Raw genomic sequence first — 24,998 nt, 5'->3', positions numbered from 1 at the left:
AGTTAGAAAACAGAAAAATAAGTAGAAACAATACTTTAAAATAGTGAAGCTTTTAATTCTCAAGATAAAAAAATTAAGTTTTTATCAATCTGACCTTGATTTGCTAAATGTGTTGCAAAAAAGCCATAATTTAAAAGACTAACTTTCATGCCTACTTTGAATAATACAATTGACTTACCTTTTAGGTTACATATTCTATATTTACAAATCAAGAAAATTCTTACTTTTTCAGTGCTTATAACACCCCTAAACAACCAGCAATTCGTTTCAAAAGGAACAAACATCACAAAGGGTCAATCTACTGTGTGGCATGGAGTCCCTGTGGTCAGTTATTGGCTACTGGTTCTAATGATAAATATGTTAAAGTACTACCTTTTAATGCAGAAACTTGTAATGCAACAGGTAAGGGGTGTGTGTGTGTGTGTGTCTCTCTCTCTCTCTCTTTGTGTGTATGTGTATATAACTGCTATAACATGTTGTCATGTGTTTGGGATGGTCATGTTAGTGACAAATGGCAAAATCATTTATGCATGTAATTTTGGTAATGAAGTGTATTAGACTGTCACACCTAGTCCTGAACCAATGAGAGGCTAGAAATGCTGCCAAACCAGGGCTCCAGATAAGTAGCTTTGAGTACAGGTTGGACCTCTATAGTCTGGCAACATCTGTGGTCCAGCATTTCTGTGGGTGCTCCTGGGCTGAAGCACTCACTTGGAAAAGCTGGGCCCTGAGTTCAGCAACTCCTTCCATCCTAGAACTTCTGGAGCTTTTCAGGGAGAGAGGAAGAGGAGGCGTGGGGATGGGACAGTGCTCAAGAGAAGAGGCAGGGTGCATAGCCCCACAGTAGGCAGCAGCAGAGGGGCTGGCATTGACCTCCCCTGGTCCAGCAGACTCTCTGGTTTGGGACCAGTCAGGTTCGGAGGGTGCTGGACCAGGGAGGTATAGCCTGAATCTGATTTAAACTTACTTATGTTTTGGGGGAAAGGAATTCCTGCTTGGAAGTTTTAAATATTAGAAGGTTCTCAGCAAAAACAGATTAATGTCTGCTGTGCAGGTGAGAGCAAAAAGTTTATTCTACCGTGGCTAGTATACTCTTTTAAAGAAAAATATTAATAAATAAGCAGAATCTGACAGAAGGGTTTGGCCAGGAATTTCAAGATCAAGATATTTTTTATTTGTTCAATGTATTCCAGGATAATCCAGTCACAGAAATAACAGATAATTTTATGGAATTTAGTCTTTCTGCACAAATGTAAAAATGCTTATTTTAACGTCACTTGTTTAATATTGACAATATTATTTCAGTTAGAGAACTGTAATGGTGCGGGTTTGTTTTTGTTTTTTGCTAACTGGAATAAAATATTGTGAACAAACATATTGAAATCCAGCTCTGGAATTGAGAATAAATTATTGTATGAATATCAAGGGTAGGTCTACACAGCAAAGAAAAACCTGTGACTGATCTGTACCAGATGACTTGCATTCAAAGTGCTTGGGCTGCAGGATTGCTCTGTAGACTTCCAGGCCTGAGTCCTAGGATCCTGCAAGGTAGGAGGTCCCAGAGCTTGGACTTCAGCCCAAGCCCAGAAGCCTACACACCAATGGAAACAACTCCACAGCCAGAGCCGTGTGAGTGCAAGTCAGCTGGCATAGGCCTGCCACGAGTTTTTCTTTGCTGTTTAGATATACCCTAAGATGTAAACCTCAAACAGAGTGCTTAAATGGTTACATAATTAATATGCTTTGTTTAGTGTACTTCTCACTATTCTTGGTTTTATTTTAAATTATTTCAGGACCAGACTTGGAGTTCAGTATGCATGATGGGACAATTAGAGATCTTGCTTTTATGGAAGGCCCGGAAAGTGGTGGTGCTATTTTAATTAGCGCTGGAGCTGGAGACTGTAATATTTACACAACAGACTGCCAGAGAGGTCAAGGCCTGCATGCTCTAAGTGGCCATACTGGTATGTTTGTAAAAATGACACTGTAACAATCTATTCTATGCACTGCCTTTTTAACAAGCATTGGTAACCTCTAGAGATGTGAATGGTTAACTAGTAACCTGTGAGGGCTGGTGCAGCTCCGCACCAGGCAAGAGCTGCTCCAGCGGGCCCGAGTGCCCTAGAGGCAGGGGCTAGTATGACATCCGGAGTAGCCTCTGTCCATGGGGAGCCCAGCATGCTGTGGACAGAGGCTGCTGTAGTGGGGGCTGGGAGCCAGGAGCCGGCAGCAGTCCCAACCCCCCATGGCAGCTGGGAGCCAGCAGGCAGCCTCAGTGTGGGGCAGGGAGCTGCTCCAGCTGGACTGAAGAAGCCTCCACCCGGATCCTGCTTAATCGGTTAAATATGGGGTTAGCTTAACGTTTAACCAGTTAACAGATTAACTGGGATTTTATATCCCTAGTAACGCCATTAACCAAATCATGCTCTTCTTATGGACAGCGCCTCTGTCCTATCCACAATGACTTCAAGAGAGGGTTTATTTTTTTAATCTATCTTGTTACATGTTTTAACCCCTTTGTCTCCCTGCTCACTGTGTTAATGCTAGAAAAGATGTAGAGCAGGGTGTTGCCACTGTACTGGTGGCACTTCTTCAGTCCAAGCCATGTTGCAACCCTTCCCAAGAGTTGTGTATATGTGGAGTAACATAATAAATTGAGACATGAAGAAATCTAACAGGCTTTCTGAAAAGAGCTAGTTGATTATCTCTAACTCTCTGATCTCTTCAAGACTACGTTCGTAAAACCAAAATATAACATTTACTCTACTGTTGACGACCCTACTTAAGGTATAAGTGCGTATATGAAACGAGAATATGTGCAAAAAATCAGTAGTGATCTTTAAATAGTGAGTAATACTAGTAAAGTAACACATGTTCTTATCTACAGGTCATATTTTAGCACTTTATACATGGAGTGGGTGGATGATTGCATCTGGTTCTCAAGACAAGACTGTAAGATTCTGGGATCTTAGAGTACCAAGTTGTGTTCGTGTAGTTGGAACAACATTTCATGGAACTGGTAAAAACTATTGCTCTTTATGCACTGGCCAAAAAGCTTATTATACATGTTTTAAAGCTGGTTCTTGGCATTTGGTTTATTGAGAATAGGAATCTTACATTGCAAAATGAAGAATTTTGGCTTCTTCAAGATAACCCCCAATTGCTCATTTTAAAAAACAGAAATTTGGTATATGTGTTCAAAAGCTGGCTATTTCTTTGCTTTGTGACCTTTTGATATTAAAAATTATTTATGTAGCACCATACATCTGTATGATGCTTTAAAGTAGAGAAAATGTACAATCATATTCCCCCCCCCCCCATCAACATTTAGGTTGATAAACTGCATTACAAAGAGTGCCATTTTTGTATCAGTAATTTTTTTAAATTGATAACAAATGTAAACATGATGGCTGTAAGGAATATTAAACTATTAAAAATGTCAACCTTGGAATTAAATGTTGGAATTTGGCAAATCTGTTGTTCTGTAAACGACATATCCTTGCTAGGTAGTTACTATCCTCATATTAAAAAACCAGCAAGCAAATGGTCTGGTAGCACTTTATAGACTAACAAAACATGTAGATGGTATCATGAGCTTTCGTGGGCACAGCCCACTTCCTCAGATGACCGGAGTTATGATTAGAGGATAAGGAAACTTGAAATAAATAGGAGAAGGGAAGGGGGGGGGGGAAGATGTTCTGTCTTCCACCCCCCTACATCTATGCATAATGTATCAGGAGAAAGGGTGCTAAACTTGAGTAGATAAAGATCAAAGTCAGTGGATGGATAAGGCAGGAAGGATACCATTCAGAAAGTAGTTAGTCAAGTATGTATATTCTGCTATGGATTCTAACTATGCAGAAAATTGAAAGCTGTCACTCTTGGATAGTCCTTTTTTCTGTAGTAAAACATTAAGCAGATAGTCCTCATCTTTTTTCAGACGATGCAGCTTTAACTGTGACTTTGCTACCACTCCACCATAAGAAATCCAATCAACCTATGCTACAAGTTACAAATTATAAAATTAGTGCACTATAAGATTTGTCATTTAATGTAGAGCAAATTAGCTGAAAGTACATTTAACTTGGCTAGATATGTTTTTTACCGTTTTAATATTGTCAGTTCTATAAACATCTTAAAAACCTTTAGGTGTTAAAAAGAATGTAGAACATAGATATTTAAGTTTTATTAGTTTATAGACAGCATTTTCTTACAGGTAGCGCTGTGGCATCCGTAGCTGTTGATCCTAGTGGCCGTCTCCTAGCTACAGGGCAAGAGGACTCCAGTTGCATGTTGTATGATATTCGAGGAGGACGAATGGTACAGAGCTATCATCCTCATTCCAGTGATGTTCGTTCTGTTCGCTTTTCTCCTGGAGCTCACTACTTGCTCACAGGATCTTATGATATGAAAATAAAGGTGACGGACTTGCAAGGTAAATCATGTGATGTGAAGTGCATTAAGCAAAATCGAGCAGTGAAGTGTGTTTTGTTAATATCCAAGGTTTTAAAAATTTGGATCAAAAGAAATTCATTTCTGAAAATGCAGAAATCTGAAATCTGTTAAGGCTATGAAGTGAAATGTAAAAAACTTTAAAATGCACATACCAGCACGGTTCTTATCTGCTAACAAAAAATTGCTCTTATTGCAGTCAAAACTGTAGTCTGGCATCTAAATATGATTAAGGAATATAATTGCAGCAAAGAAACCAAAGTTGTTTAATGAATAGGCCTCTTCATTGAGGTGATGCACAAAACTCAGATCCACAAAGCAAAATTCCTACTTGATTTACCTCCTTTATTTTTTTTTAAAGGGAATAGTCAAAAGGAAGAAACTGAATAAGTCCTCCTATCAACCTGATTTTTATGGTCCATTCATTTGTATTTAAACTTTAGTTTATGATATAGCTGTGTTGTAAACAGCTGTATCCACCACAAAAGAGCTCCAACCTGCTTGGCCTTACGCATGGCTAAATTATAATGAGGATGTTAAAGTGCATGTCATTAGGTAACCATGTAACGCCTGAAAATTTCAGTGGTTACATGAGGGGGGTGGCAGTTAGCTTCCCAGGAGCTGGTGTGTGTGTAGGAAGCTGGCTTTTAAGCTGGTTCCCCGCATGTACCGGGAGCCTGTGTGTAACATGAATGTTAACCAGTAAAGACAGGTTTATCGACTAACCATTTATAGGGTTAAACTTTCACATCCCTACATTTCTAAATGTTAAATAATTATTTATAGCATTCAGTTCTATTGATTATAGAATGGAAAGGCCCATGAGTCTCTTTCACATTCAAACTAGACTTTTCCCCTTTTAATGTGAGTGAAAGGATTCTTTATCAGTAACTTCTTCAGCAAGAGAAATAGATATGTAGAGTTTATTCAAGAAAATTGTGTTAATTAAAGAAGTAATTATTTTTATTCTTCTCTCTTAGGAGACCTTACTAAGCAACTTCCTATTATGGTGGTAGGGGAACATAAGGACAAAGTGATTCAGTGTAGGTGGCATACGCAAGATCTATCCTTCCTGTCATCTTCTGCAGACAGAACTGTAACACTTTGGACCTACAATGGTTAGAGTTCATCTAAAGGCAAAGTATGCAGACAAAGCACAGAGACAAAAAGACTACTGGACTGTAAAAATAATTTAGAGATTCAAAGAGCAGCATCTGACCAGGAGCGTGTCTTACCAAGGCACTTGTCACAGGTTTTCTGATTGCTAGGTGGTCTTGGTGTGTTAGTATTACTTTGCAGTGCTTTCAGTCTTCCATGTGAACTCTTGCTGCTGTGACATATTGTAGTCTTGTTGCCAAAGTCTGTTGGAAGAGCTCTTATGTTGTCAATGTGCACTCAAAGTAAGATTAATGATGTGTTTACAGATTAGTATTAATTGCATTCCTTGGTCTTTGCCTCAATGACAATTTTATATAGAAACTTAAACTGAATTACACTTTAATCAAGTCAGTAACTAGGTCCACATAAATGTAGAAGATAAAAATGTACTTCTGCTGTTTTACACTTCTATTGGATGCATCACTTGTCAACCAGAGGTCAGACTTTTGTTCCTCCTTCCACACTTTCAGCATTGTGTTTTTTTTAGTACATATAATTGTAAAAATTAAAGGTGACTAGGCTGTAACTGCTTCTCGTTTATAGTCCAGGATATAGCGTGTTTTGCTTTTCATCTAAACTGGGGAAATGTTGCTGTTTTTACATCATAATGTTTTCAACAGGCTTAGACATTGAAAACAAAAAGTAAAATGTTGGGTTTTCTCTAGAAACCATGTAATATTTCATTTTGAATGCAACAGAATACCTCTGTTTATAAAGTACTGTAGAAAAGTGAATGGATTGGCAGCAATGATCACAATAAGCTAAATGGCCAGCAGTTCTCTCAAATTAAAATGGCACCATCAACACTTATAGACAACAGCATGGCTTAAAATGCTGTCTGCATGATAAATTAATTTAGTTTCCCAGTCTAGAAGCATATTTGGATTTTTATTTCTTGCACTGTTTATGTAATGCAGATTTAAGGTTTTATTTCTATGAAACTTTAGATTCTATGTTTAAGTATGTTATATTTTCATATTGTACAGTTCCTTTTAAATTAAAACCTTAAATATTAGGTTATTTATTTATTTGAAATGCAGTTATTTGGTTCTAATAATGACTAAATTATCGGTTCACTCTATAAAGCATTTTTTAACTAACTGTATAAAAGTGAAAAGATTATTATGGAAGTGTATCTCCACTATAATCTCAATAAAGACCTCTGACACCTGAAAGCACAACTACTACTTATTTCACATACTCTTAGTCTGGTCTCTTTTGTATTACTTTTATAAATCTCCATGTTTCAGTTCCAGATATTCATGTTATTAAAAGATGAAGACTTTATACCTTCCATATCCTCTTTAATTGCTGATTTAGCAGACCTACTGTATTATACAGATTACTTATAGAAGCTTGTTCTTGTTCTACAGATAGACCCCCAATTCTGAAGGGCTGTGTCTAGACTGGCCAGTTTTTCCGGAAAATCAGCCACTTTTCTGGAAAAACTTGCCAGCTGTCTACACTGTCTGCTTGAATTTCCGCAAAAAGCACTGACTCCCTACTGTAAGAAATCAGTGCTTCTTGCGGAAATACTATTCTGCTCCCATTCAGGCAAAAGTCCCTTTTGCGCAAAGCTTTTGCGCAAAAGGGCCAGTGTAGACAGCTCAGATTTGTTTTCCACAAAAAAGCCCCAATCGCGAAAATGGCGATCAGGGCTTTTTTGCAGAAAAGCGCGTCTAGATTGGCAGGGACATTTTTCCGCAAAAAGTGCCTTTGCGGAAAAGCGTCCATGCCAATCTAGACGCTCTGTTCCGAAAATGCTTTTAACGGAAAACTTTTCCAGAAAATCATGCCAATCTAGACGCAGCCAAGATGTTTGAGTTGCTCTGCCTTGTTTCCCTATGTATAGCTATTTAGCATCTGCGTGCAGTCGTGCACTATTGTAACAGTCACGTTAAATTCCGTTGCAGGGAAACTGCTACATCGCATTCAAAATGTGATTCTCTTCCATTCTTCGTTCGCGTTCCAACGAATTACTCCTTCCGTGCTGCGCGATCCGCGTTAGCCCCGCACCGACACACCGTCTGGAGCTTGACAGGGGAGAGGCTGCGCGCTTCTCACACTACCTCGCCACACGTAGAGCCGTGGGTGGGCGATGCGGGCCGGGCGCGATTTGCTGATTTTTAAATCCACCTGAGAGTGCTAGAAACGCGGGGCCCGTGTGAAATGAGTCCGGCCCCAGCCCGCTGTCAGCAGCTGCACCGCACCGCCCTTCTGCCACTGCAGCAGAGGCAACGGCACTTCCAGGCCAGGCTTGCGAGAGACGCGTCCCGCCCCAGCGCTTGCAACTGACGGCTCCTGGGGCTATACATAGTTTGGTTTCCGTCGCCGCCGTCATTCTGGCTCGGAGGGTGAGGAGCGCCGAGCGCATGGATTGGGGGCCCGCCTGCTAGATGCGGAACCGCTCGGTGTCAGTCGCTGGCGGAGGGTGCAGAGCGGGAGCTAGGCCTGGCGCGCGGAGCAGGTGTGGGCATTGGGGGAGGGTAGCTCCCTCGTAGGGGTCCTTGCTGATGCTGTCTCGCGAGGGTTGTGGGGCTCGGGGGCGGGGCCCGGCGTGGGGTGATGCGCCGCGGGGCAGGAATGAACCCGCCAGGTTAGCTAGGCGGCTGCATAACGCGGCGCGGTTTGTGGCGGGCGCCAGAGGGTCGCGGGGCCCCCCAGATGTTGGCGGTTGCTGTGCTCGGTCGTTGCTGGCCAGCAGGCACAGGTGTCCCGCCTTACCGCTGGCTAGTGTCGGGAGACTGGCGCGGCTGAGGCTGAGCCCTCGCTGTCCCGTTGCGTTACACAGACGCGCCTCCATATTTAATACAAACCCCGCCCTTACACTTCACTTCCCACTTTGCATCCGTCGTGGTTAGCGTTGGGAAAGGGAACCCGAGCGCGGATCGTTGTCCCGGAGGTGTAGCTATGAAACTTGCAAATGTTTGTTCAGTGTGACGGGTCATATTTCAATCTATTAATACTGGATTGTTTGCTGTGCTAACAGAATTTACTTTACTTCAGCAAATTGTTCCAGTCCATGGACTCGCTTGCAGAGCTGTGTTGTGCTATTGTTCAGTAAATACAGACCTGACAGTGAATCTCAGTCTATTGTCTTAAATCTATTTAATATTTGGAGTGCTTTCTTAGGTAGGTTTTGTTCTATAGGCCATGTAGATTATCTAGCTTGTTATTTTTATGTGTATTTAGTGCAAAATTTACAGTATGTTATTGTACAAGGTGCAATTATGTTTTCAAATTTCTAGAAATATTTGAAAAGCAGACAAGTCAGATAAGTTAGATTTTTTTTTTCATTCACTAGAATGACCACTTCACTTCAAAACCAAAAATCTTATTAAATACATGTAGCTGGCAAAATGAAAATATAAGTTTCCTGTCCCCCAGTCAGAAGCATTGAAGGAACATGGGGATTAAGCGAATGCCACATAATTAAGGGACACAGCTAGGCAAAATTGGGATTCAGTCTTGCAGGCTGTAGAGCCTTATTCATAGCACTACACTTGTTGAAAACAAGATTTCTTCAGTGGGAGAATGATCACCTAAAACTTATTGATAGAGATGAATTCATGTTCTAACAAGTGAGGAAATCTCTAACTCGGTATTTTGGGGTGGACTTCAGTAGAATCTTAGTCCATTGTCAGTTATTGTGACTCATCCATATTGTTCATTTACTCATAATGGTCTAAATCCTGCTCCTATTGAAATCAAAGGGAGTTTTGTATTTGTAAGTGAAGAAAAATGTATTGATTTTTTTTTTTTGAACACCCTTTGCTTTCTCTCTCAAGTTTGGACTCTTACATATGCTAGTCTGTGTATTCACAGTATAAATTATTCATACATTTTCTTTTGGCTTAACCATTTAGACATCCTGAAAAATTATTCTGTTTTATAGGAAACCAGTTTATGCACAGCTTTGTGAAAAGGTTGATATGTCATAAATTTGTTCAACTTCTAACCTCAGTTTGCAGTTTTAATTAAATGTGTGGATTTTGTTGTACTCAGGATGCTGGTTCCCTTGGTACTGTATGCAGCTGTCATCATAGGAAGTGGTGAAGTTCAAGGTGATGAATGGATTGACCCCACAGATATGCTCAATTATGATGCAGCTTCAGGAACAATGAGAAGACCTGCTAAGGTTAAAAAAAAAAGTCACTTTCTCTCCATATTACTCATACATTCTTATGTCAAAAGAACAAGATTAATTCTACACTCTTAGGAGTTAGGGATATAAAATCCCATTTAATTAATTCACCAGGTAATTAACTTTAATTGACTTATTTTAAACACAGAGGTTGGGGCTCCAGCCCCCACCTGTTAATCATTAACATTCCTATTGTGAGTATACATTTATGATTATGAACACATGCAGGGTTTTTTCCCACAGAATCTGTACTTTCAGTGCTAGAGCCCACTGCCCAGCTTGCAAATGTGTCTGGAGCATGACTACTGAGAGCGGAATCTTTGTAGGGATTAGCTGCAAGAGTTAAACAAGTCTCTGCTGAGCATGTGCTAACTGTGATTTTTTTTTTTTCCCCCAAGTCTCATAATTTAGTCAAATTGGGGTGGATTTTCACAGAGACAGCAAAAGGCACGTTCCAGACACAAAGTACACCTTCCAAACAAATTTCAAATTTCTGCTCCAGAGTATGGAGTCACTAGAGCATCTGAAGGAATAGGATACCAGGATTTAACAGGTTTAATACAAACATTTTCCCTAGCCTCATTCTTAGAAATGGGCCAACCGGCTTAGGTAATTTTTTTTTAATTTGGTCTGAGGCAGATGCTCCATTGGAATGGAGTTAAGAGGAAGAAACAGAAGAGTTGGATTGAGCCAGGGAGGAGTGGGGTCTCTGGATTGTGGTGGGAACAAACAGCCTGTTTTGTCTGTCATCTTTGTTACTTCATCTAAAATAATTTCAGAAAGTCTCTGCAAAGTTCTCCTTTTACTGATCTCCATTTTTTTTCTGTGGAGGGGCCAGTCTACTTCCAAACAAGGAAATAGGATTTACACTAAATAGCAATAACTTGTGTGACTATTTCAAACTGGGATTTAAGAGATTTCTTTGGGCATGAAAAATTATGTTGGGGGAACTTTCACGTTATGAAGTGTATAATGTAATCAGAATACTCTGGAAAATATTTACACAGACTGCTGTTAATAAGCTAATATTGGTATTTATGTAATCAAGGATATTAATAGTTCCAAGTATACATTGGGGACATTTTCCATTCTGCCTTTAAATTTTTAAATTGAAATTGCTTTTATGAAATATGCTTTTATTGGTTAAGTGTGTTAAGCATTGGAGAATCTAAGCTCTTACATGTATTAAAGTCAGAGGAAGTTTTGTTGTTGAATTCAGTGGGAGCCAGAAAACATCAGAGGCTTATTCTGTGACCTCAAATGTTTAGTTTGAAACCCCCTCCATTTGCTGGGTTTTTTTTTTCCAGCAGCTCTCTGCTGCACTTCTGAGAGGTGATTTTTAGGAAGACTCCGTGGGCTTAAAATTCAGGTTTCAGCTCTTCAGTTACATTTCTTTTCCTTTTATATTTTCTTGCAATGTATAAAATGACCTGATTGATTAAATATTAGCCTTCTTTAACCAACATCTTGCTAAGGGCTATAATAAAAATACATTTTCTTCACTGTAACTACAGGTAAATCATGACGACTCTGATAATAAGAAGGTAGCGGATACTGTTGCAGACTTGGGAAGCACTACAGCATTATCGGAGTGCCATAGGAAATTAGAATTCTTCATTCAGAAGGTTATCTTATCATTTTATATTCATTCAGAAAGCTATCAAAAAGTCTAAAGTACTTTCTATTTTTTTATGTTATTTACATTTTTTTTTTTTTTAAATAATCAGAAATGTTGGTTTAGAACAGGTGGATTACTTGAGGATCAGTTGTGGATGTAACTGCTGCTGAGTATAGTCATTCAATATATTTTCTTGATATTTCAGCCTTTTAATTTGATTAATCTGTTAAGTCTGTAGATAGTCATATACTGTCACATTTTGGCTTATTTTAGAAAGGTACTAACAGGAAAGTAATGGGAGTGTTTAAACGATTAACTGATAAACCTGGTTTTATTGGTTAATCAGACTGATTACACATACCTCACCCCTTGCTGCCTCAGTACCTGTGGGAAGCCAGCTCCCTGTGTGTGCTGTTTCCTGTGGGAGCTCCCCCTTTCCCCCTCTTTGCTGCCTCCTGCAGAGGGAGTACTGACACAAACTCTGTTCTCAGGGTGCTCGGGCCTGCCGCGGACAGAGGCTGCTGCGTGGGATGCCGAAGCAACCTCAGTTCACGCAGAGCTCAGGCCACCAATGGACAGGGGCTGCTGTCTCTGTATCAGAGGCAGTAGTGCGGGGCAGCAAGTGGAAGCTTAAACCAGCTCCTCCTGCCACTCTGTGCTACTGCCCATGATACAGAGAAAGCAGCGTGGTATGGCAGGGGGCTCCCTGGGAGTGGGGCCATGAGCCCCACCCCTGGGAGTATTTTAGTAACCATGTAACTCATAAATCTTTTTTGCAGCTATATGATTACTAAAATGTCATCTAACATCCCTAGAAGAGAACACCCAGAATGTATGTTTTTGGCATGATTGCCTGTTTAAAAATGAAATTCATAATGCATACACACTTTGATAATCCTAATAGGAAAATCTATTTTCCTATTAAAGTTTAAAATTTCATGTACATATTTCTATTAAATCTAAGGGAATAAAGTCTTTCCCTTCAGTGCTCGCAATTAAAGTTTGGAATACTTTGTTTTAGTCTTTGGAAACTAAGGGTACGTTTAGACTACATGCCTCGGGCGGCAGAGGCATGTAGATTAGATTACCCGGCATAGGAAAATGAAGCGGCGATTTAAATAATCGCCGCTTCATTTAAATTTACATGGCTGCCGCGCTGAGCCGATCAGCTGTTTGTCGGCTCAGCGCGGTAGTCTGGACACGCGGGGGTCGACATCAAAGGCATTTGTCGACCACCCAGGTATGCCTCCTGGGATGAGGCATATCTGGGTGGTCGACGTATGCCTTTGATGTCGACCCCCATGCGTCCAGACTACCGCGCTGAGCCGACAAACAGCTGATCGGCTCAGCGCGGCAGCCATGTAAATTTAAATGAAGCGGCGATTATTTAAATCGCCGCTTCATTTTCCTATGCCGGGTAGTCTAATCTACATGCCTCTGTCGCCAGAGGCATGTAGTCTAGACGTACCCTAAAAGACTAAACTAGATAAACAGGGAAAATTGATCTACTTCTTTCATTGTTTGTGTAATATAAAAAATGGGAGGAGTGCTAATAGGCAGTTTGTCAGAGACAGGGCCACAAGACATAGCCTGCAGAGATTCTAGGCAGCGTTGCAGCTTTAGGACAGACCCAGAAGACTGCTGTAACTTACGTTAGTTTGCAGGTCTGTCTAAATTATGTAGGGATCTTCTCAATCGCCCAAAGTAGCCCGGGATTAGGTATTGCAAACATGGCTAAAAGCCACCTCAGCTATGTGGACACTTCCCTTACCCAATTCACCCCAGGGTGAGAGTTCTATGCTGTGTCCTTTTAGATGCAGCAAAAACCTCATGCACGCACGCGCGCGCACGCACACTCTGTATAACTAATCTTTTTATAACTGAACTGATATAAATCATCTTATGATATAAATTTCAGAATATTGAGGGATGAACAAATCTTGAGGTTTTTCTAGTCCAATGTTTATATTGAGGTTAGGATTCAGACCACATCATCATCAGAAGGTTAAAAGTCCACAACTTTTATGACTTAGAAACAAGTGCCATGGAAAAAAGTTGGAAAAATGTTGTTCTTAAGTATATATATTACTGTGATTTTCTGAGACATATTAGCAGCAACAAGCTTGTGCTAGGCTGTAGGAACTTGTTTCATTCACTAGAAACACTATTAATCCCTTGCATAAATTAATTTGTCATCAGTGAAAGTTTGTAACTTGGAATTTGTTTTCTTGCTCCAGATTGAAGAGTGTGAGAAGAAAGAGAAGACCATGTTAAGTGAAAGTCGCAGCATTCATGTTTTTAGGAGATACTTGAATAAGATTTTACTTGAAGCTGAAAGACTTGGCCTTGTGAGTATTCATATGTTGATGAAAATAGGGTAGAATTTTAGCTGCTACTTTACACATTTCTTTATGATTACAAATCAACATAGCATAGTAATTTAAGTACTGTATTCCAGTTATTCCAACTAAGAGAAATAAGAGAAGGGAATTAGTGAAAAGACATTTTTACAGCTTAAATTTTGATAAATTGATTAAAATACATACAGTAAAATAATTCACCTGCTATGCTACCCCTCTTGTGCCTCAGTTTGTCCACATCATCAGAGGGATTCTAACTAAGGATGTTAAATAATGATTAATTTACTAGTCGAGTAGTCAATGGAATTTCCATGGACTACTCGACTAGTCAATAGGAACTTGCGCATTCTCCCTTTGAAATGTACAAGAGCCCCAGAGGTGGCTCTTGTGCATTTCAAAATTGGAACTCCCCGCTGGCCCCAGGCTGTATGTGAAGTCCCGCTGACTCCCAGCTCCATGAGGGAATTTCCGCTTTGAACTGCACAAGAGCCTGGGGGCTTCTGCACATTTCAAAGCGGAAGCACCTGATGTGCCAGCTCTGATGTGTACAAGAGTCCCAGTGGCAAGAGCCGGCTTTGAAATGTACAAGAATCCCCAGTGGACTCCACGTGGCAATATGGGTCTTTTTCAGTGGATAAATAATACTGCAGATTTAAAGAAAATTCAGCTATTCCTAATGCTTTTATTTGTCTTTCTGATTTGCTATCGCACCTAGACTGTGTAATGGTTGTTTTGCTTTCCTTTAGCCTGATGAAAACATTGGCAATGGGCATTATGATGCTGAGATCATCCTTACAAGTCAGGCTCTTTTGGAGATCAACAGATTTCTCAGTGAAGGGGACTGGAAACCAGGAGCTTTGGATGATGCAGTTAGTGATATTCTGATTAATTTTAAACATCATGATTATGAAGTGTGGAAATGGAAGTTTGAAGACGCTTTTGGAATTGATCCATACAATGTGTTCATGGTAAGAGAGTAGGAATTCTCTGTACTATTGTACTTTCCAATGTTCTTTAATGAGCCAGTCCTGTCACTAAGTATTCTATCTGTGCTTTCTGCCAGTAGATGGAGATAAACGTATTATGCTCTTTCCCTCATGAAGTGCTAGCTGAGCATTCCTGACTCTTTTCATCCCAGCAGGTGAAGATGACCTGCCTGTCCAGATCAGGGATTTTTAAATTTGATTTTCCTCCTCTCTTTTTCTTATTTTTTTTTCCTGTTTGAAACAATCACTTGGCCTCACAGTTATTTCTCTTCACCTTTTGGATCTGTGCCTAGACTGGCCCATTGAGTTCTGCATCTTTCCTAGTCCTAGAATTCCAGATCTGTCTCCAGGTCCAGATATTGGATCTTAAGTTACAGGGTTTCAGAAACACCCTGAGGGCTGTAATTTGGACTCTGTGGATGTTACTTTCGGGGTTGATTTGTATAATGTGCTTGCTTATGGTGAGAAAAGAGCGAGATTAGTTTTAAATGTTACAACTTTTGATAGCTCTGTGTCTTTAGATGTAATTATATCTGCAGTTTTAAAATGTAGGTTTTGAGTTAGTTATGAATACTGGTGTAATTCCACTGAAGGTCTGTGGTGAATTCATAAGTCATAAATTGAAATTTCTTTACAAGTCAAAATATGCCTCTGTATTAGATGAATTTTTATTTTGAATCAATTGCCGTGGTCCCCAACCCGGTGCCCGCAGGCGCCATGGCGCCCGCCGGGCTCTTTACATGCACCCGCGGAGCAATCTGGGCTGGCAGGTGCCAGCCCCGGGCGCATGGCTGGCCCCGCCCCCGGGGGCGCCGCGCGTGCCCTTGCCGGCTCCGGCCTTGGCCCCGCCCCCGGGGGCGCCGCGCGTGCCCTTGCCGGCTCCGGCCTTGGCCCCGCCCCCGGGGGCGCCGCGCGTGCCCTTGCCGGCCTTGGCCCCGCCCCCGGGGGCGCCGCGCCCCGCCCCCCGGCGGGGCCCCGCCCCCGGGGGCGCGGCGCTTACGGGTGGGGCTTGCCGGGGGGCCCCGCCCCCGGGCGCGTGGCTATGGGGGGGGGGCGTGGCTATGGGGGGGGCCACCCCCGGGCGGGCAAGTGTCCCCGCCCCCTGGCGCCCGGCGGGCGAACGGCTACGCCCCCTGGCGCCCGCCAACCTGAAAAGGTTAGGGACCACTGATCTATTGGATGGTTAATTATTCTTTTATCCAATTCATCATGCCTTTAGTAATACCTTTTACCTCTCTATTCAATGGTCTTTTCCTGTTATATGTCTCCTCCCCTTCTCTTCCTCCCCCCTGCTTGCAAGGTCATGTAGAGGAGTCTTGCTTCTGCTTTCTTTTTCTGCTTAAGCCGCTGACAGAATAGTTTTGCCTCACTGGCATGCCCCAGATGCGATTCTCTCTTTATGAAAGCATCCAACATCTTCCTGCTCCACCACTGATTTTGTTGATTCTTGTACTTTGCCTTTTTAACAACTGTCACGCTGAAAATGTAATTGAAAATCATTTCCTCACAGTGCAGAATAGGGATGTAATCGTGTAGCTGGTTAAATAACTGATAAGCATTCACTAATCAGTTAACGCTATCGTCTACATGCAATCTCATGCCCCTCCACATTGTCACATTTGGAGCCAGCGCACAAGCACGCTAGCTCAGTCCTGACTCAGGCCAGGTCTGGCACTTACCCCCACTGTAGCTCTGCATTTAAAGAGTTTGAGAGCCGGCGCACAAGCACACTGGCTCAATCCCGGCTTGCGCCAGGCCTAGCACCTGCAGCAGGGTAGGTGCTGGACCCAGCATGAGTCTAAACTGAGCCAGCATGCTTGCATGTCAGCTCTCAGGCTCTTTTAACTGAAGAGACACTTATCAGTTAATCGTGTAGCCCCTTACGATATAAATTCCCTTTACAATATAAATCCATTGTAGCATCAGAAGAGCATAAGAATGACCATACTGGATCAGACCAAAGGTCCATCTAGCCCAGTATCCTGTCTACCGACAGTGGCCAATACCAGATGTCCCAGAGGGAGGGATCACAACAGGTAATTCTCACGTGATCTCTCCCGTCACCCACCTCCAGAGGATAGGGACACCATTTCTATCCATCCTGGGTAATAGCTATTGATGGAGCTAACCTCCATCAATCTATCTAGCTCTTTTTTGAACCCTATTAAAGTTCTAGCCTTCACCGGATCCTCCAGCAAGGAGTTCCATAGGTTGATTGTGTGCTGAGTGATGAAAAACTTCCTTTTGTTTGTTTTAAACCTGATGCCAATTAATTTCATTTGGTGACCCCTGTTGTTATATTGTGGGAATAAGTAAATAACTTTTCCTTATTCACTTTTTCCACATCAGTCATGATTTTATAGACCTCTGTCATATCCCCCATTAGTCTCCTCTTTTCTAAGCTGAAAAGTCCAAGTCTCTTTAATTCTCTTCATATGGGACCTGTTCCAAACCACTAATCATTTTTGTTGCCCTTTTCTGAACCTTTTCCAATGTCAGTATATATATTTTTTGAGATATGGCAACCACATATGTACACAGTATTCAAGATGTGGGCGTACTATGGTTTGATATAGAGGGAATAAGGTATTTTTTGTCTTATTCTCTATCCTTTTTTTTTTATTATTTTTTAATATCCAGATCCAGCAGTTTCTTTTTAGCAAATTCCACATTGGTCTCAGAAAGCTCATATTTCCTGAGAGGCCTGGCTTTTCAAAGTCCTATCTACTTTTTTTTTTTTCTTTTTTAAACTCATAGACACATAGACCTTAACGCTCAAAAGAGACCACGGTTATCTAATCTGATCTCCTGCATATTGCAGGCCATAAAATCTCACCTACCCATTCTTGTAATAGATCAAAACCTTTGGCTGGGTTACTGAAATCCTCCAATCATAATTTAAAGACTTCAGGTTACAGAGAATCTAGAATCTGCTGTTCATGCTAGCCCACAAAAGTGACTTGTGCCCCAAGTTGCAGAGTAAGGCAAAAACTCCCTAAGGTCTTTACCAGTGTGACCTGGGGGAAAATTCCTTCCTGACCCCAAATATTATGATTTGGTATTGAAGTTATACCCTGAGCATTTGGACAAGACCCACCAGCCAGATAACTGGGAAAGAATTCTCTGTAGTACCTCAAAGTCCTCCCCCATATAGCATCCCACCAGTAGCTGTTAAAGATATTTGCTGCTAGCAATTGCGAAATGGCTAGGCCAATCCCCTTGTGCCATCCCCAACATAAACTTATCAAGCTCAGTTTTGAAACTAGTTAGGTAAATGAACCTGAAAAAGAGAGAAGTTTGTAACTCTCTTCTACTGGAAATAGGCTTGAAAAATTGCAAATCTGGTTCATGACTTTCCCTTCTTAATTCCTTTTCAGGTACTCTTGTGTTTGGTGTGCATTACAGTAATTGTAGCTACTGAGCTATGGACACATATTGGCTGGGTTACTCAAGTAAAACGTATTTTATTCATCAGTTTTCTCATCAGTTTTGGATGGAACTGGATCTACTTATACAAGGTAAATTAATCAGAAATCCTGGTTTGGTTTAAGAATAAACATTTAAGCTATGATAATCTGTAGAGTTTGGAGATTATTTTTGTTATGTTATTGATTGCCAGAGTGAATACTTCAATGAAGACTTCAGATTGCAAGTTTTAGAATAAAATTCCTGTTTCCCCTTTCTGCAATGGAGCACAGAATTCAAAACGATCATAATTCCACTCCAAAGGGTTAGAAGACTATATGGGACTCTCTTAAGCACCAGGGTGGCAGGGGTTTAGGAAATGGCTAACTGATCAGTGTGCTATATTGATAAAACCCTATATAATGGGTATGTTCTGTACAGCAGTTTCTACTAAAGACCAGAGCTTCAATAATGTTATAGAACAATAGATAGTACCTTGGATTGTGTTAGGGAAACAATCTTGTTATTTCTTCAGCTTCTCCCTAAAAGTCCCTCACAAAAAGCACATTTAATTTGGCTTTTCCCAGATGAGGCTTTGGTCTTTAATTTGAAATTGAGAGTTTAGCTTATCGCTGGTCAATTTAAAACAAAATGATCAGATCTTTGATGTGCATTGGCATTTTACAGGCACTGCACTGATTTAAAAATTACACTTATTCAAAAGATTTTTACCTACTATTACAAATTGCATCAACATTTATTACTAAAAGATTGAATTGGCCTTGCATGTGGGGGATCAGGGCAGAGTTCTGTGGCAGTGGAGGGTGAAAAGAGGCTCAGGGCAAGGGGGCTGGGTGAGTGTGTGGGGTGCAGGAGTCAGGGTTTGGGGGTGAGGAGGGGCTCAGGGCAGGAGACTGGGTGTGTGCAGGGTTCAGGAACTGGTGGGGGCCACACTGGCAGGGCAGTGGTTAGGGTTGTAAAATCCCATTTAAAAAGTTAACCAGCTAAATGTTATATTTAACCAGGATCCTGTGGGCAGGGAGGCACTGCAGCCGAGTAGTCTTACGCCCATGGTGCACTGGGCCTTACTATGGCTGCTCAGGATGGGTTGAGCTTGCTATGCCACAGAGACAGGGGGCATTGCTCCATTCCAACCAGGTTGACTGTTAATCTGATATGGATAATGCTTACCAGATAACTCCTTATATCCCTAGTGGCAGCTCCCTGGGGCTGGCCATGCCAGGGATTATGCTGGCTGGGTATGGGGCAAGAAGCTTACTTCCACTGTTTCCCCCTGCTGACTGAATGGGGTTATAGTTGTCCCGGTTCCCATATCTGACCCCTTGTTACTCTCCTGGTCGTTACACAGTATAACTGTCCTTGATAGCATTCCCCTCTTTCCGTGTTATAAAAAACATTTGCATTTCAGGCACATCCCATTGTCCTAGCACAACCAAGCCCTTACCTTGCTTTAAGTTATAAGAGGAAGCTGCATGCCAAATTTGGTGGTCTCAGCTCTTACCATTTTAGAGGAGTTTCTGGAACAAACAAGCAGATGAATAGACAGACATGCTTGCTCACAGACAAACTCTCTCAAATATATAGTAGATGAATATAGAGATTTGAGGGAGAGGGAAATTCTCCTATTGTCCAGTTTGTTCCCATTATGCATAGTCAGATTTGCTGTTTCCCACAGTCGATTTTTGTGGGATTTACTTTGACTGTCTTTTACACATCAATAAGGGGAGACAATTTTTTTGTATTGGAAAATGTGGTTGTAAGACTGCAAAAATTGGCATGGAAGTCCAAGTAATTAGTTTCTGTAGCATATTCAACTTAGTTTGCATGTTCTATCTTGCTTTAGTAACTTACTTTGTTCTGTGTGCTGTCTCTTATGATCACTTAAATCCTACCTTTTATACAGGCAGTCCCCGGGTTACGTACAAGATAGGGACTGTAGGTTTGGTCTTAAGTTGAATCTCTATGTAAGTCGGAACTGGCATCCAGATTCAGCCGCTGAATCGGGACACCAGTTCTTACTTACATACAGATTCAACTTAAGAACCCCAGGCGTCCCCAAGTCAGCTGCTGCTGAAACTGATCAGCAGCTGATTCCAGGAAGCCCGGGTCAGAGCAACTCTGCCTCGGGCTTCCTGTAGTCAGCTCCTGGTCAGTTTCAGCAGTGGCTGACTTGGGGACGCCTGGGGCAGAGCAGCTCGGGTGCTGCTGGGTTGGTCCAGTAGCGTGGCCGCTCCTCGGCGCTACTGGACCAACCCAGCAGCACCCCAGCTGCTCTGCCCCAGGTGTCCTGATTCAGCCACTGCTGAAACTGATCAGCAGCGGCTGAATCAGGACTCCTGGGGCAGAGTAGCTGGGGTGCTGCCGGGTTGGTCCAGTAGCGCCAAGGAGCGGTGCTGTGGGACCAACCGGCAGCGCCCCACCTGCTCTACCACAGGCCCCGGGCTTTGCTCCACATCTCCCTGGTCTGCTGAGGGGGGCACTAGCTGCGTCCCCCCCCCAGCAGACCAGGGAGACGCGGAGCAAAGCGGCGGAGGACCCGGGCCGGACCCGCTGCGCTTCCAGATCAGCTGGAAGCGCCGGGGGTCCGGCCCCGGGTCCTGCGCAGCTTTGTTCAGCGTCTCCCTGGTCTGCTGGGGGGGACGCAGCTAGTGCCCCCCTCAGCAGACCAGGGAGATGTGGAGCAAAGCCCGGGGCCTGTGGTAGAGCAGGTGGGGCGCTGCCGGTTGGTCCCACAGCACCGCTCCTTGGCGCTACTGGACCAACCCGGCAGCACCCCAGCTACTCTGCCCCAGGAGTCCTGATTCAGCCGCTGCTGATCAGTTTCAGCAGTGGCTGAATCAGGACACCTGGGGCAGAGCAGCTGGGGTGCTGCTGGGTTGGTCCAGTAGCGCCGAGGAGCGGCCACGCTACTGGACCAACCCAGCAGCACCCGAGCTGCTCTGCCCCAGGCGTCCCCAAGTCAGCCACTGCTGAAACTGACCAGGAGCTGACTACAGGAAGCCCGAGGCAGAGTTGCTCTGACCCGGGCTTCCTGGAATCAGCTGCTGATCAGTTTCAGCAGCAGCTGACTTGGGGACGCCTGGGGTTCCCAAGTTGAATCTGTATGTAAGTAAGAACTGGTGTCCCGATTCAGCGGCTGAATCTGGATGCCAGTTCCGACTTACATAGAGATTCAACTTAAGACCAAACCTACAGTCCCTATCTTGTACGTAACCCGGGGACTGCCTGTATAAAAGGTAGGATTTAAGTGATCATAAGAGACAGCACACAGAACAAAGTAAGTTACTAAAGCGAGATAGAACATGCAAACTAAGTTGAATATGCTACAGAAATACGCTGAGCAAAGCGGCGCAGGACCCGGGGCCGGACCCCCGGCGCTTCCAGCTGATCTGGAAGCGGCCGCGGGTCCGGTCCCCGTGTCCTGCGCTGCTTTGCTCCCCGTCTCCCTGGTCTGCTGGCTCCCACAGCAGACCAGAGAGAACGGGGAGCAGCTTTTCTCGCCCCGGAGGAGGCGGGCGGCGGGACCAGGTGTCCTCCCGCTCCAGTCCTCCGGGGCGAGAAAATCCCCGTTCGTATCTGCGGATCTGACGTAAGTCGGATCCGCCTAACTCGGGGACTGCCTGTACTTAGTAAAATCACTTTTTGTTTATTAATAAACCCAGTGGCGTCTCAGCATATCAGGCAACTGTCCCAAGGGGCATATCCGTTTTTAAATCAATGTCTAGTAAAATTCTTTGCACCAATCTAAAGTTAAATAAGGCAATTAAGCTCTTTGAACTGAAGAGTATTAAGAAAATAAACTGTCCATGTAAGTTGACCTATTAAAAAGACAGTTACCTGTTTCCATAACTGGTGTTCTTTGAGACGTGTTGCTCATGTCCATTCCACATGAATGCAGGTGGGTGCTTGCCACATTTAACAGTGGCAGAAGATTTTTCCCTCCACAGTGTCCGTTGGTGACTGGCTACAGTGCCCCCTGGAGAGGTGTGCACATGCCGTGCTATATAGAGTGCTGCCAGGACCCTTCCTCTTTCAGTTCCTTCTTGCTAGAAACTCTGACAGAGGAGGAGGGGGGCAGGATGTTGAATGGACATGAATATCATATCTCAAAGAACACCAGTTATGGACACAGGTAGCTGTCTTTAAGTGCTTGTTCACGTCCATTCAATGTAAATGATTCGAAGCTGAATCTGCAGAGGCAGGTATGAGTTTAATTCCATGCTGAAAACAACACAGCTCTGCGGAACCCAGTGTCATCTCTGGTCTGCTGCATAATGGGATGTAAACATGTGCACAGTGGACCACGTCCTATTTACAAATATCCTAAATAGGAATGTGGGATGAAGAGGCTTGTGTTCTGGTAGAATGAACCCTCACCAGTTCATAGCACATCCTGATACAGAAGGTGATCCATTTAGGAATCCTCTGTGGCCACCTAACATCCAAGGCATGTAGGTGTCTGTCTTCACTGGTCTTATGGGGCTTGAGATAGAAGACCAGCATGAAGATATCCTGGCCCATGTGAAAGGCGCAGACGCCTTGAGCAGGAAGGTGGGATGAGATCTAAACTGTATCTTATCTCTGAAAAAGACTGTATAAAGGGGTTCTGACATAAGAGCACAGAGTTCAGACACCTTCCTGACTGAGGTGATTGCCACCAAAAAGGCTACCTTGAAGGAAGTGAAAGTGAGCAGGAAGCCAGTGGCCCAAAGGGAGGCCCTGTCAGCCTGGAGAGGACCACTGAGGAAGTGTGGTTGGGATCTGCAGAAAGAGCCTCTCAAGACCTTTTACAAATCTGATTGTGATGTCATGGGAAAACACCAAGTGACCTTGGATCGACAGTTGAAAGGCTGAAATCGCTGCCAGGTTCACCCTGATGGAAGCCAATGCCAGACTTCATGCTTCAGATGCAGAAGATTTCAGTGGCGTTCCAGCAGTACTGATCCCTTTCTGAGCAGCCCAGACCAAAAGCAGAGTCCATTTTGCAAAGAAGGTGGATCTAGTAGATGGCTTCCTACTTTCCAAGAACACATGCCTCACTTCTAAAGAGCAAGCTTGCTGCTCTGGGCTCAGCCATGGAGCAACCATACTGTGAGGTGGAATGGTAGCAGGTCTGAGTGCAGGAGGCAACCGCAGTCCTGGGATGACAATATGAGTGGATCAGCGGAGGACAAGACTGTTATACCAGTGCTGGTGTGGCCACATGGTGCAATGAGTTTTACTTGTGCTGTGTCCTGTCTGATCTTCTGTAGGACCTTGATAATCAGAGGAAATGGAGGAAGCTCATACATGAGGCCCTCCTTCCAAGGAAGAAGGAAGGCGTCTGCGAGGGAACTTTCTCCAGACTGAGTCTGGAACAGAACCTGGGGCACTTCACGTTCTGCTTGGTTGCAAACAGGTCTACCTGGGGAGAGTTCCGCTCTTGGAAGAGTGGAAGGCCATCTCACTTGTGGTGAGGGAGAAACCATCCACTGAGGCAGTCTGTGGTGATAAATAACTGTCTTAATTAGGATGTATCTTACTTAAGTAGGCCTACTGAATGCTGCATGCATTGACAGATCTTTCAGCTAGAACAATATAGCATGTTGGATACAATTGGGAGCTTAAAAAATTTATAACTTGTTTTATCATGTGTAGTCAGATGTAGACGTGCTTTTTTTTTCCTTCTTCAATGTACTTTCCTTCTGTGATACTATTATCTGAGTCCTTTGTGTTATCTTAACCAACCTCTCACTATTGTAATACAAAATATTTTTGTAAAATTTGTTACATCACAAATAGGAACTTGCATTCAGTGTGTACACCTTTAAAATTATTTACAGTGAGAAGGATCTCTTTGCTGCCAGAGGAGCTAGAAATTATTTTATTGGAAACTTTTATATTATGCAGAACACATCAGAAACTCCAAAATGCTTTAACCAGCCTTGGTGTTGCAATCCTAGTGTGATAAACCATTGTTTTATGCTGGGGTGAGGAACCTTTTTTGTGTCTGGGGCCACACCCAAGTGAGAAGCACAAAAACAACACACCAAAAAAACCACCAAACCCTCACTGAGGGTAGCCCCTGACTAAGAAGGAGAAAACACTCCCCACATTCCCCTTTCACATCAGAACCTGGGGGGGTGGGGAAGCAGGCTAGTAGATTTTATGTGCTCCAGCCCCATAGGGAGATGGGGAGGGGAGGCCGAACCTCAGGGGCCAAATCCAGGCAAGCTGGAGGCTGCATTTGGTCCCAGGGCCTTAGGTTCCCTACCCCTGCTTTATGTAGTAGCTTGTGAGGGTTTTTTTCCCCAGTTTTCTTACTATAATTCTGTGATCAGTGTTAATATCTAAAACTCAAAAATAATGATGTGTGGTGAATTGTTGGCTCAGTTCCAGAAATTGTTAGAGTTGACGCTTCCTTATTGTGAAGGAAGCAGTCAGAACCTTTTGGCTAGCTAAAAATAATTGTTCTCTCCCCTATTCAGAGATTATACGCTTTGACTGCATTTGATTTGCTGTGGTGGTTTGCTTTTGCAGATTTTTATCTCTAATACATTTTAGACTGCTTATTGGTTGATGACAGAAAGCTAAACTAGTAGTCTTTTATTCCACGTAAACAGCTTTTACAAAGCTTAATTCGTATTCTGTTGCAGAAAGCTTTTGCACAGAATCAAGCTGCTGTGGCCAGAATGGGAGATCATGACACAGTATGTGCTGAGAAGCTTGACTGGAAGGATAGTCTCTTTGGTAAGGTGTTTATAGTTGTTTCCTTTCTAATACTTTTTATCTAAAGAAAACTGGCAAACAGTAAAAATGAGCCAGGGCTGGTGTCACCCAAGAAGTGACAGAAGCTTTTTTAATAATTTTTTAAA

The 24,998-nt window shown here is 43.0% G+C and overlaps 2 protein-coding genes across 16 annotated transcripts in view; both read left to right on the top strand.

Annotated features, from left to right (window-relative positions):
* The window catches only part of WDR47 (WD repeat domain 47), a 56,540-nt gene extending 49,733 nt beyond the window's left edge, over positions 1–6,807 (top strand). For all 4 annotated transcript variants that reach the window (XM_006132626.5, XM_006132624.5, XM_006132625.5 and 1 more), the window contains exons 11-15: positions 233–402; positions 1,794–1,964; positions 2,888–3,019; positions 4,217–4,435; positions 5,433–6,807. In XM_006132626.5, the coding sequence (XP_006132688.2) occupies positions 233–402; positions 1,794–1,964; positions 2,888–3,019; positions 4,217–4,435; positions 5,433–5,575 (835 nt within the window). In that variant the 3' untranslated portion in view covers positions 5,576–6,807. The remainder of the gene's footprint in view (positions 1–232; positions 403–1,793; positions 1,965–2,887; positions 3,020–4,216; positions 4,436–5,432) is intronic.
* A 206-nt stretch (positions 6,808–7,013) lies between these two features.
* CLCC1 (chloride channel CLIC like 1) overlaps positions 7,014–24,998 on the top strand; it is a 46,600-nt gene continuing 28,615 nt past the window's right edge. The window contains exons 1-8 of one of the 12 annotated variants that reach the window (XM_025189413.3): positions 7,257–7,964; positions 8,617–8,742; positions 9,616–9,748; positions 11,269–11,379; positions 13,610–13,720; positions 14,479–14,700; positions 18,096–18,236; positions 24,780–24,873. In XM_025189413.3, the coding sequence (XP_025045198.2) occupies positions 9,617–9,748; positions 11,269–11,379; positions 13,610–13,720; positions 14,479–14,700; positions 18,096–18,236; positions 24,780–24,873 (811 nt within the window). In that variant the 5' untranslated portion in view covers positions 7,257–7,964; positions 8,617–8,742; position 9,616. Of the gene's footprint in view, positions 8,078–8,141; positions 8,207–8,366; positions 8,513–8,558; positions 8,743–9,615; positions 9,749–11,268; positions 11,380–13,609; positions 13,721–14,478; positions 14,701–18,095; positions 18,237–24,779; positions 24,874–24,998 lie in introns of those variants that run through there. The other 11 variants (XM_025189415.3, XM_089780560.1, XM_089780561.1 and 8 more) reach the window with 11 other exon arrangements.

The sequence above is a fragment of the Pelodiscus sinensis genome, chromosome 9, assembly GCF_052426305.1.
Source record: "Pelodiscus sinensis isolate ZL-2025 chromosome 9, ASM5242630v1, whole genome shotgun sequence".
NCBI lineage: Eukaryota > Metazoa > Chordata > Testudines > Trionychidae > Pelodiscus > Pelodiscus sinensis.
This window is presented reverse-complemented; position numbering and strand designations above follow the sequence as displayed.